The sequence below is a fragment of the Geotrypetes seraphini genome, chromosome 8, assembly GCF_902459505.1.
Source record: "Geotrypetes seraphini chromosome 8, aGeoSer1.1, whole genome shotgun sequence".
NCBI lineage: Eukaryota > Metazoa > Chordata > Amphibia > Gymnophiona > Dermophiidae > Geotrypetes > Geotrypetes seraphini.
The window spans coordinates 75,890,660-75,902,911 of record NC_047091.1 but is presented as its reverse complement, the minus strand read 5'-3'; the positions used below and the strand labels follow the sequence as shown (position 1 = coordinate 75,902,911).

The 12,252-nt window shown below is 42.6% G+C and overlaps 1 protein-coding gene across 1 annotated transcript in view; it reads left to right on the top strand.

Annotated features, from left to right (window-relative positions):
- SF3B2 (splicing factor 3b subunit 2) overlaps nt 1-12,252 on the top strand; it is an 81,868-nt gene that overhangs the window by 17,011 nt on the left and 52,605 nt on the right. The window contains exons 2-6 of the mRNA XM_033956817.1: nt 923-969; nt 1,140-1,304; nt 7,784-8,041; nt 9,500-9,599; nt 11,060-11,160. Coding sequence (XP_033812708.1) covers nt 923-969; nt 1,140-1,304; nt 7,784-8,041; nt 9,500-9,599; nt 11,060-11,160 — 671 coding nt within the window. The remainder of the gene's footprint in view (nt 1-922; nt 970-1,139; nt 1,305-7,783; nt 8,042-9,499; nt 9,600-11,059; nt 11,161-12,252) is intronic.

The following is a 12,252-nucleotide window of genomic DNA, read 5'->3' as shown; positions in this document are numbered from 1 at the left end:
AACAGCATATTTGCAGGCCTTAATGCACCTATGACCACTTCATCAGGCAGACAGTACACTTATGCACAAACTATTTTGGCAAACATTGACCAGACTTTCAAAACCATGTACAAGAAACTGAGTTAAAAGTTTAATTTATTTGATTTCCTGATCTTTGTCAGTATGCATGCACACTTTAAATAAGTGTGATTTTTGCACTTTGCTTTTTTGTCTTTAATAAAGCTTAGAAATTTATATGGTATTATCTGACTATTGGGAATGTTTTTCAGACAATGGATCAATAACTGATAAATATATGGTCTCAGTGTATAATACACTTCTCATGATCTTCACGACCAGTGGCAGTGGGTATATGAAAATGCATGGATACAGGGAAGGGGATCATAAAACAGTAGCAATCTATACTTAACTGTGAAACTTCATGTACCTTGTTCATTTGCATGGAAATGGAAGCACACTCGCAAAAGATTTCAAACTTGGCACAGAAACTTGCCCCAAGGTGTTGTGCCAAACTGCAAAATTTCAGACTTCTTGGTAGTTTCCTTCTGCCGCAGTGCTTAAGCAAAGTTGGCGTATTAGGTCACACGAGGCATGGGAGTGGATAGATTGCTTTTGTTCAACCACCCCTAGCTCCTGACCAAATTATATAAAAACAAGTGATTGAAGTAGTTATGAGATATACCGGGTGAGATCAGTGACAACTGCTGCTACACTGACAATCTCCATATCAGAGTAGCGTTCTGAGAATTTTCCCGTGTTTAACATCTGCATACTGCTTTCTTACAAACTTGATTTTATATAGCAAGAGGAGATTAATTCAAGAGTACATTGCATGATCAGCATGTGTATGGTGATTTTGTTTTTTAAATTGTGGATTTATATTATTATCAGTAACTGATGGTGATGTGATTACTGTTTGCAGGAGGTCGGGAGGAGCTAATTGAGCGGCTTCAGACATATACCTTGCAGGTATGTGAAGATCCAAGGAGTTTAACTGCTTTCTTATCTTTTTATGATAAAATATTCCTATTGGAAAATACTTTTCTGGAGGGGGATACCAGTTTGACTGGTCCCTCTTATGATTTAATGCAGTGCAGTGACATTCCAAATGTTTCCTCTGGCTTGTCTTTTTTTAACAGACTGGCATCGTGTTGAATCGGCCAGTGCTGAGGGGAGAAGATGGAGAGCAGACTCTTCTACCTTCGCGTCCTGTGCCAGGAAATCCTCCCCTACCGCACCCAGGACCGTCACACCCAGGGCCTCCGGGAGTGGGAATTGCCCCTCCCCCACCAAGGCTGGACCAGGTAAAAGCAGGAGTTCTTGTGTGTTCAGTAATATATTTTGTGTCTTATCAATAGACAGAAGTTTTGTGACTATCAATGGATAGTTTCAGCTAGTTGGATTGCTGGGTTGTATAGCTCCTTGTGGCTACTACTTGTTGGGAGGAGAATGAGGATGAAAAGCTGAACTTAGCCATGTGCATGCTCATACAGAGTCTGCCAAATCACATCACTTGAGGATTTCAAATTTCCTGTTTAAACTTCATATGATTCCTTACGGATGGGTTAAGCACGTTAGCTCATGAGTTGCTTGCAGATGGCATTAATCATTTCTTGTTCAATCCTACTTTATTCCAGGACCAGTGGTTTATTTCCCTCCTCCCGCCAGGGATCTGTAGTAAGCCTCAAAATGTTTGAAGCTTTTACCCCCTCTCCCTCACATCTTACCACCAAGCTTGCTCCTATATACTCCAGTTTTCATTCCTACAGGCCAGGCTATAAGAGCTTATCTTTTCTGCTCGTGTTTCTTTTAGTGATTTAATAGTAATTTTCAGTTGTGGTTTTGCCCTTGTGCTATGGAGGTTCCCTGCGGGGACATCCTTGACTGCGGGAGATCTGCAGACTATTGGAGAGCGTCTGCTTCTGGGGAGACTCCCTGCTCGACAGTAAGCCCCTTGGAGAGCCTGCAAATCAGATTGGGGCTCTGGGATCTTTCCCTCGAGAGCTAGCTAACAGCTTGAATCATAGATTTTGATTTGTTTTTTTCTAAAAGGGGTTTTTAGGTGGTTTCCCTGCATGCCTATGTCTCCCTCTCCCCACTAAAATCCTAAAATCTCTGTTTTTGAGGATTCTCTGTGGTTTTCCTGGGCTATTTTTAGTCAAAACATGGCCTCAGTGGCCAGATTGATTTTAAAGTTATTTTTTATACTTACCAGCTTTATTTTTGAAAGAAGACCACATAGATCAGTGTTCTTCAACCTTTTTACACCTATGGACCGGCGGAAATAAAATAATTATTTCGTGGACCGGCAAACTACTAAGACTGAAATTTTTTTTAAAAAACCATCGCCGCCCCGTCCCCGCGAGCTCGATCCCACAAACCATCTGATCCCATCCACACAAGCCTCAAATAGTTATAATTTTATATTGAACATATTTTATTAAAGTACTAGCTGATGCCCCGGCGTTGCACGGGTATTTAATTATAGCAATAACACTGTAAATGGATTCAAATAAAGATACTTTATAGTGGTGAATGAAATTATTTTTTTACAGCTTTATAAAAAGTACAATATTCAAATTATAATGTGAAATATTTGACAAAATGAAGACAATACAACACACACAAAACTTGATTATAAACAACATTTTTAGTTTCACCTCCAGGAGCAAGAACATATAAATTCTTGGGTGAAGAGACCCCCAGAACATATCACCCCAGGTAGTGAGGGATCTGCATACCAAGTTTCGTTCAAATCGGTCAAGCCGTTTTTGAAGTACTGTGAGAATGGCAGCTTTTTACTTTTTTCCCATTGACATGAATGGGTGAAATCTGATGTTCTGTTTGTAGCTCCGCCCACGTGTGCAGGTGGGCCGAGAGACCTCCAGAACATATCACCCCAGGTAGTTGGAATTACTTTGAGAATGGCAGCTTTTTACATTTTTTCCATTGACATGAATGGGTGAAATCTGATTTTCTGTTCGTAGCTCCGCCCACGTGTGCAGGTGGGCCGCGAGACCCCCAGAACATATCACCCCAGGTAGTGAGGGATCTGCATACCAAGGTTCGTTCAAATCGGTCAAGCCGTTTTTGAATTACTTTGAGAATGGCAGCTTTTTACATTTTTTCCATTGACATGAATGGGTGAAATCTGATGTTCTGTTTGTAGCTCCGCCCACGTGTGCAGGTGGGCCGCGAGAGCCCCAGAACATATCACCCCAGGTAGTGAGGGATCTGCATACCAAGTTTCGTTCAAATCGGTCAAGCCGGTTTTGATTTACTGTGAGAATGGCAGCTGTTTACATTTTTTCCATTGACATGAATGGGTGAAATCTGATTTTCTGTTTGTAGCTCCGCCCACGTGTGCAGGTGGGCTGCGAGACCCCCAGAACATATCACCCTAGGTAGTGAGGGATCTGCATACCAAGTTTCGTTCAAATCGGTCAAGCCGTTTTTGAAGTACTGTGAGAATGGCAGCTTTTTACTTTTTTTCCATTGACATGAATGGGTGAAATCTGATGTTCTGTTTGTAGCTCCGCCCACGTGTGCAGGTGGGCCGAGAGACCCCCAGAACATATCACCCCAGGTAGTGAGGGATCTGCATACCAAGTTTCGTTCAAATCGGTCAAGCCATTTTTGCGTGATCGCGGCACATACACACACACACACACATACACACATACATACATACATACACACATACATACCTCCGATTTTATATATATAGATAAAAAGAAACAATATTCTATACAATTGTCATTTTATAAATACAAATAATACAGGGCAAAGATCAACAAAATCCCTGTCTCCCCTCCCCTTCACATATATCCCCTCTACTATCAAGAAAACTGAATAAGCCAAATTATTACAGAATGCTACACAAATATCAAGTAACAGAATACCACAGTCACACATGACAGGAATGGTGTTAGGGGAGTGGAACTAGGGCAACTACCCCCTGGTCAGAGAGAGCCCTAAGCCAGCTGGAAGCTAAAGAAGCACTGCCTGGGCTTTGCACTCCCCAATTATGTCTAGCAAGATACATATTTCAAATCTGATATATTTGAATCACAAGATAGAAATAAAATTATTTTTTTCTACCTTTTGTCGTCTCTGGTTTCTGCTTTCATTGCCTTTTCACTCTCTTCCAGCCAGTGTCTGCCCTAAGAACATAAGAATTGCCACTGCTGGGTCAGACCAGAGGTCCATCATGACCAGCAGTCCGCTCACGCAGCAGCCCTCTGGTCTAAGACCAGCACCCTAACGGAGACTAGCCCTACCAGCGCACGTTCTTGTTCAGCAGGAACTTGTCTAACTTTGTCTTGAATCCTTGGAGGGTGTTTTCCCCTATAACAGCCTCTGGAAGAGCGTTCCAGCTTTCTACCACAGAACTTCCTTACGTTTGTACGGAATCTATCCCCTTTCAACTTTAGAGAGTGCCCTCTCGTTCTCCCTGCCTTGCAGAGGGTGAACAACCTGTCCTTAGCTACTAAGTCTATTCCCTTCAGTACCTTGAATGTTTCTATCATGTCCCCTCTCAATCTCCTCTGCTCAAGGGAGAAGAGGCCCAGTTTCTCTAATCTTTCGCTGTACGGCAACTCCTCCAGCCCCTTAACCATTTTAGTCGCTCTTCTCTGGATCCTTTCGAGTAGTACCGTGTCCTTCTTCAAGTACCAGTGCTGGACGCAGTACTCCAGGTGAGGGCGTACCATGGCCCGGTACAGCAGCATGATATCCTTCTCTGTCTCTTCAGTCCAGCATCTGCCCCTTCCATTCACTGTCTGTCTTTCCCTGCCATCTCTCCTCCTGCCCCCCACCCCCACCCCCCAATTTGGTCTGGCATCCATCATCTTCCTTCTGTTCCCCTCATGGTCTGGCATCTCTATCCTTCCCTCCCCCCTGAGGTTTTTAGCATATCTCTCTTCTCATTTCCTCCACTCAGATCTGATATAATTCTCTGCTCTCTCTTCCCTTTTCTTCTCTGGTCTTCCTTCTCTATTTTCTGCCTCCATCTAAATTAAATTCTTTCTTACTATTTAGTCCCGTTTCCCTCTTTTCACTGTGTCTACGCACAGCTTGTCACCCCTTTCCCTCACCCCTCCATTATCTTACTATTTTCTTCCCCCTTTATTTATCTCCTCCTTCCATCCAGTATGTGTTCTTTTCCCACTTCCATTCAGCATCTGCTCTCCCCTCTCAACTGACATCCATCTGCCTTCTGCTCTCTCTCCCTTCTTCTCACTTCCATCATCTGTCCCCTTCTCTCTCTCTCATCCCCTCCATTCCATCGTCTGCCCCTTCTCTCTCTCTCTCTCCCCCCCCCCAACTTCCATCATCTGCCCCCCTTCCCCTCACCTTTGTGGGTCACTTTCTTTCCCCTGAGGGTGGCTCATGTCACAGGGGAAGCTTTGGCCGAGCAGAACCGCTTGATTGACAGTGGAACTTACTTGATTGATGTTGATGTTGGGGCCCGTTGCCGTTTGAAGGAAAAAAAAAAAGGTGGAAAAAAGGGACCTGCAAAGGCGAGAGGAAGGGAAACCTCCAGGACAGCTGCTCTTTGCCCTCCTTCAGCGGCAGCTCTGTGTACTTCTAACTTCGGCACAGAGCTGCCCCTAATCAATAGTTTAGCGCGGTTTCATGAGGCAGCCTCGGGGCCTTTGATAGCCAGCCCGCTTCGATGATGCAATGTGGGCCGGCCTAGCAAAGGCCCCGAGGCTGCCTTATGAAACCGCGCTAAACTATTGATTAGGAGCAGCTCTGTGCCGAAGTTAAAAGCATACAGAGCTGCCGCTGCTGGTCTGGAGGTGCGGAGACAAAGCAGGAGGCAAACGCGGTGGAAGGCAGGAGTCCCGGCACAGCGACTGCAACAGGAAGTTGCAAGTCAGCTGACGCCGGCCTTTCGTTGCGGTGGGGACCGAATCCTTCGCAGACCGGCAAGATTTTGTTTGCGGACCGGCACCGGTCCGCGGACCGGCGGTTGAAGAACTGTGACATAGATAACCTTCCCAGGGCAGAATGGGATGGATTCATGCCTCATTTGCGGTGGATGGCTGTCGGTTGTGCAGCCGTGTTCCATGTGTTATTCTTTAGTGTCTATTTCAACCTCAGTCCTTCTACACCAGCGTTCTTCAATGCAAGGCTTTGAGGGCTCAGTGGCTGTGTCCATTCATATTCTGATTCTTTTCTGTCTTCTTAAGGAGTGTCAATTCTTGGTGGATGGTTTCCCGCGGTTATCCATAGGGACGGGAACGGTGATGAATTCTGTCACCGTGTCATTCTCTATTAGCTAACATTTATGCGTGCCTGGAAACAAATGCAAAGGCAAATGGGGAACTTCTAGAGATATTCATATATTTCTATACCATTGGTAAGGACCAATGCTCTGGAGCAGGGGTGTCCAACCACAGTGCTCAAGGACTGCTTTTCAGTTAGGTTTTCAGGGATTCCCCAATAGATGGGCCGTGGATCTATTTGCACGCACTGCCTCCACTGTATGCAAGTGGATCTCATGCATGTTCTTATGGCAATCCTGAAAATCCAATATAATGAGAGCTGAGGTTAGACACCCCTGCTCTAGAGGAAGGGTTCTCAATCCAGTACCTAGCCAGTCAGATTTTTAGGAAACCAGCAATGAATATGTGTGAGGTAGATTTGCATTTGTAGGATGCAGTAGGATATAAGTCTATAAATAAATTGCTTGAAAATGAATCTCATGCATATTCATTGTGGATTTCCTGAGATCTGACTGGATGGGTATATGGGGTTGAGAACCCCTGTTCTGGACCAGGGATTAGGCAACAGACGAAAGATTACAACCTGTATCCACTTAACACATCTGACTCACTCCAAAACATCTAGATGGTACGGGACAAATATGTATACTTTTCAGATCTGACAAAAGTTGGAGCAGAGACGATCAAACAGAACGTAGCCATGTCCTGTGAAATTTCAGTGAAAACCTTGTTTTTTTTCTTCAGCACTTGTCATTCATGTATATTATTTGACCAGGTTTTGTTATTCATACATGTACATTCAGATGATGTTGGATCCCTGATGCAGGCAAACATGCTGAAACATGGCCCGTGTCAGGTCCTTTTCTTTGAATGTACGTGTTAGGTTTTTAGTAAATACCATTTGGTTATATTGATACTGTTGTAGTGGGGTATTCTGTTTGGTCGTTTCTGCTCCAACTTTTTTTCTGATATTTTGTGCGGAGTTTGTTTTTCTCCTTTTTTGTGTATTTACTTTTCAGATCTGCCCACACCATATCTAGAACATACTCCCTTCAAAATTGTGTATGCCACCGGCGTCTTTGGTCGGTCACTGCTGCTAAGAGTCTCTGTTACCAATTCCCATCAATTAAGTTTATATCTATGTTTATTAAAAATCTTTATATACCGCTTAATTTGCCAAATAGGATCAAAGCGGTTAACAAAATAATCCACTGAAATGATGAATAGAATTCCATTAAAAAATAGGAAAGGAACGAAAAAGGAGAAAGAAAGAAGAAAAAAAATCACAGTATACAAAATAACTTACGTCTATAATATATAATTAAAATTCTAATATTGTGATATAGATTGAAACGTTGTGATATGGATTCTAACGTTGATATAGAAAGCTGTTCCTGCTGTGGGCAGTTGATGAGGCCCTAAATGAAAGAGCAGATTCTTGATACATTCTGTCATTTGACTTTTCTGTAACACATTAGTGTTGCCTTCAACCTTATAGCCTCATTAACCTTTCCCAAACCCATACTCTGACCTGTGTCCTGTCTTTGCAGATGCCTGGAATGCCTTTGCCACCACCTTCAATGGGAATATTATCTCTCCAGCCACCACCACCTCCTCCTCCTCCCCCACCCCCTCCCCCAGGGATGGGCCCAAGCTTCCCTTTAGGAGTAGTTCCTCCTCCTCCAGGTCTTGGCCCACCACTTCGCTTGCCGTCTGTGGATACTGGCATTCTTCCAGAGGAAGAGAGACTCAAACTGGCCCAGCAGCAGGCTGCCATATTACTTCAGCAGGATGAGAGAGTTAAACAGGTAAAAACTACTTGTGAAAAGTAGCTTGCAATTAGAGACCATAAAAGGCACTAGATAGCTGATTCTTATTGGAAAACTCTGGAATTTGGGGATAATGTGAAACTGCTACTACTGTTCATTTCTTTAATGTTACTAGACATACGCAGTGCTGTACACATTATATGCAGGTACTTGTTCCTAGTGGGCTCACAATCTAAGCTTTGTACTTTGGACAATAGAGAGTTAAGTGACTTGTCCAAGGTCATAAGGAGCTGCAGTGGGGCTCAAACCCAGATTCCCAGGATCAAAACTCACTACACTAAACCACAAGCTGCAGCATAGAATTTTATATTAGGCTTATCCAACCTACTACTGCCTGTAGGCCAAAATCCGGCCCATTGAGTGGGTTTTTTTTTTTCTGGCCCTTGGAAAAATTCCTGCTTCCCCCAACAATTCAGCTTTTTGTAAGCTAGAGCCTTATAATGCTGGAAGTTCAGATTGGTCTTGCGGTTGTCAAGTCTTGTGAGATTTGAAACCTCATGACCACCCCTAATTTCTAGCACCACCTGGCTCAGGTTTGCAGAAAACTATGTTACAGTAAGGAATTAGGAAGCCTGCTTTGTCTTCTGCACCTAAAGCCATGTGAGGGGAAAGACAGGTGAAGACAGTGGAGGTGGGGTGCACGTGAATGAGAGTGCACAAGTGAGACTGTCTGAAGGCTGGGGAGAGGGCAGTGCGTTTTTGTGTTTTGCCACTGTTTGATGAAATATGGCAAAAATACATCTATGCATGTTTTGGCCCTCCAAATGTTGCAAAATATGAAATGTGGCCCCTAATAGAAAAAGATTGGATAAGCCTGATTTATGTAGTAATGAGCTGCTAATGCCCTAATGCCCCTTAATAACTTCCCTCCCTTAGTTTGTATGGCAGATTTGTCCCTTAACACTAGCCAAAAGTTCTCTTGAGCTGTGCTTGTTGCCTGGTGTCTCCTTCCTGCATTCATTCTGTAGTACATGAGTTGGTATCTTTGGTCTTAGAATGCTATGCATTGCTTTCAAATGCAGATTAATTTCTTCTTCCCCCCCCCTTCTCTTTTAGTCTAGTGTTCCAATATATAGTGTGCCCACAAAAGCACTTCATGATTTTAAATGGTTACAAAACCAAAATTTATTGGAATATTCTTTCACCTTTGAGGCTACAGTTTCATCAACTCTTAAAGTTTCACATGGTATCTGTTGAATTTCTCTTTAATATTCTCAAAGATTCTTTAATAAATTTAGCTGCTTATTTGCCAGCTGATCAACTTATAACCCACCCAATTGCCATTGTTCTACATGAGGTACAAAAACAATATACAAATACAGTGATGAGCAAATCACTTACAAACACCTAAAATTAAAAGTCCTGTGCATAAGTCTATAAATCAAGAGTTACTTTTCATATGCTGAAAATGGCTTCTGATCCCCTCTGTCTTTTCAGGCAACAGTGGTACAAGAGCGTAAGCAGGACATGATTAGCATGGCCATTCCTATTACTCGGCCCCAGGATGGCATCCCACGACCACAGATCCCACCACCAGGTATGTTGCAATTAAAGTCCTTTTCTAAGTGCTGTGGCCTGGTTGAAATTTTGCTTTAACATCTGGAGAGGCTGCCTTTACAGCTTATATGCTTGGGTTTAGTACATTGGGATCTATTTTAGTGGAAACTGCTAAATTAGAGTGGTTTCAATGTTTTATTCCATATGATGATTAAATAGACCATATTGATCTTAAAAGTGTAGAATACATCACTTAGAAACTGACCCAGTAGTTCATGCCAAGGGACCTTGATTTGATTTCTAGATCAGATCTTCCACTTCTTGGTCCAATTAGGAATAGAGTTTCCAGCCCTTGGGGATGAGGTGTTGTCATCTTTGCACACTATGAATGCTGGACCCCTCCTCTGGAACTTCTTCTCATTACATTTCAGGCTCTAATCCACCTTCACTAGATTTAAAAAGTTGGTTGAAACTTGTCTGTTCAATCTTGAATTTCAGTAATTTCCTCTGCCTCTTCTTTCCACTTCAGCAACAACCCCCATCCCTTACCCTTCCTAGGCCATTCTCTCCTTCATCCCTCTATCCTCTTTCTCTCTTCAGTCTCTTAAATTTTGTAACCTTCAGTTTCCTTCCCCCCCCCTGTGATTTTAATGTAAATTGCTTGGCCAGAGTTACCATATGGCTCCAGAAAAAAAAGAGGAGAGATTGAAATATTCAGGTTTTACTTCTGTGCTTTCAATGAAAGTAAAACCCAGATATCTCAATTTGTCATCCTTTTTCTGAAGCCATATGGTAACCCTGGGCTTGGCACCATGTGTATGCAATTTTAACAGTCTATCAAGCCCCTGCAACAAAAATAAATAAGATCCATTAAAGCCCAGTATCCTGTTTCCATCAGTCACCAGACTTGGACACTAGGAAGTATCCAGCAGAATCCCAAGGAGCACATCATTTTTGTAGTCCTCACTCCCAGACATAATTGATGGCTATTCTAAGTCTGCGTGGCTAATAAATGTTTGTAGACTTTCCCCTAGGGAGTTGTCAAAAAATTTTAACCCTGGTTATGCTAGGCACTTTGATCACATCTTCCAGCAACAAACGCCATGGCTGGATTTGTTTCTCTACTTTGTTTTAAATTTTTTTATCCCCCATCACCATAAGCAGCTGTCTCCTACCTCCCCAGCATTTGTTCTGCCCACACCGCTTCATCCTTCTGCTTATCCCTCAACCACCCTACTCTGAATCTTAGGTGGAATTTAGGGCCTGACATTGCATGGCTTCAGAATGGGCCTTGGTGCTTGATCAGGAAGCAGAGATCATTGTAGCAGTAATTGGCCTAAAATAAAGAGGAATGAGAGAAAACAGGGGAAAAAATCCCCAGGTAATAGAAAATTATCCTTGTTGGGTTCTGACTGAAGAGGTCCTGCTAGGTCAGAAACAAAAATCATTTGTCTTTAAGCAACGTTGGCATCTTTTTGTTAAATATCTCTTTTATTGTAGGGACGGCCCCTGTGGGTCCTTTGCCTTCAGGAGCTCCTCCTGGGGCCCCTGGCCCCAGACCCCGTGGACCCCCTCCACCACCACCAGGCGAAGAAAGAGAGGTGAGAACAATTTGTCCTGAATTTAAAGTAAGCAATTTAGATTCAAGCCTTGTCTACCATAAAATTTTCAGTTGCATTTTGGCAGTTAATAATTATCTTGTTGATCTAAATCATTTAAGAAAAAAGCAACAGAAAAAGAAATGAACTTTTAAATTTTTTCCTAAAGCAATTCTTTCCAAGTCAAAGATCACAAGGCAGTTCATTCTGCATCTTTGTCCTCAAACCAGACAGCAGATCTCCAATATGGAGAATTGTAAGAGTGCAGTTTATAAATTTTTTTAAATAAATAAAACAAGTCTACAGCCTGAGAACTTAGTAATAACTGCAAGTTCTCAGATTGTAGAATTGCTTTATTTATTTAAAAATTTTATTTTAGTTTTTTTTTTTTTTCCAATTCTTTATTCATTTTTTCATCTTACATCAAGTGTACAATATTGCATCAATTGAATCATACACATCACTTGAAAATCTTTCTATTATCATCTTAAATATATAAATTAACCCTCCCCCACCCACCCTTTCCACAAATATTGTAATCAAAAATATCATACATGTTATATTCATAAATATTGATTAAACCTATAATATAACTATATATCACCCCCCCTCCCATTGTTATAATTATACTTTCAGTGAAAAAAGGTGTCTAATCATTGCAATATGCTATCAATGGCCCCCAAATCTTTTTAAAATTATAATAATTCCCTTTTTGTATGGCAATTGTTCTTTCCATTTTTTATATATGGCACAACGAATTACCAGAAGGTGTAATTAAGTCTAGTGTAATTTTTCCAATTTCTAGTGATATGTTGAATGGCAACTCCTGTCATCTAATATAATAAAACGGTAAGCCGCGCATGCGCACTTCCTATGTGTGCGTCCGTTTTCCGTGAGCTGTAGCGACCCATAGGAAGTGCGCATGTGCGGCTTACGGTCTGGCCTCACGCGAGGCAAGACAAGTGCGCATGCACACCCTTCCCTGCTCTCCACCTGCGGAGCGGCAGCTGCCGTCCGCTAGCACCCCCTGCCCTCTCCGTCGCCTCCCGGCTCCAGCAGCGTAGGCAGCACTATAAACACGCTGCTTCGCGCCCT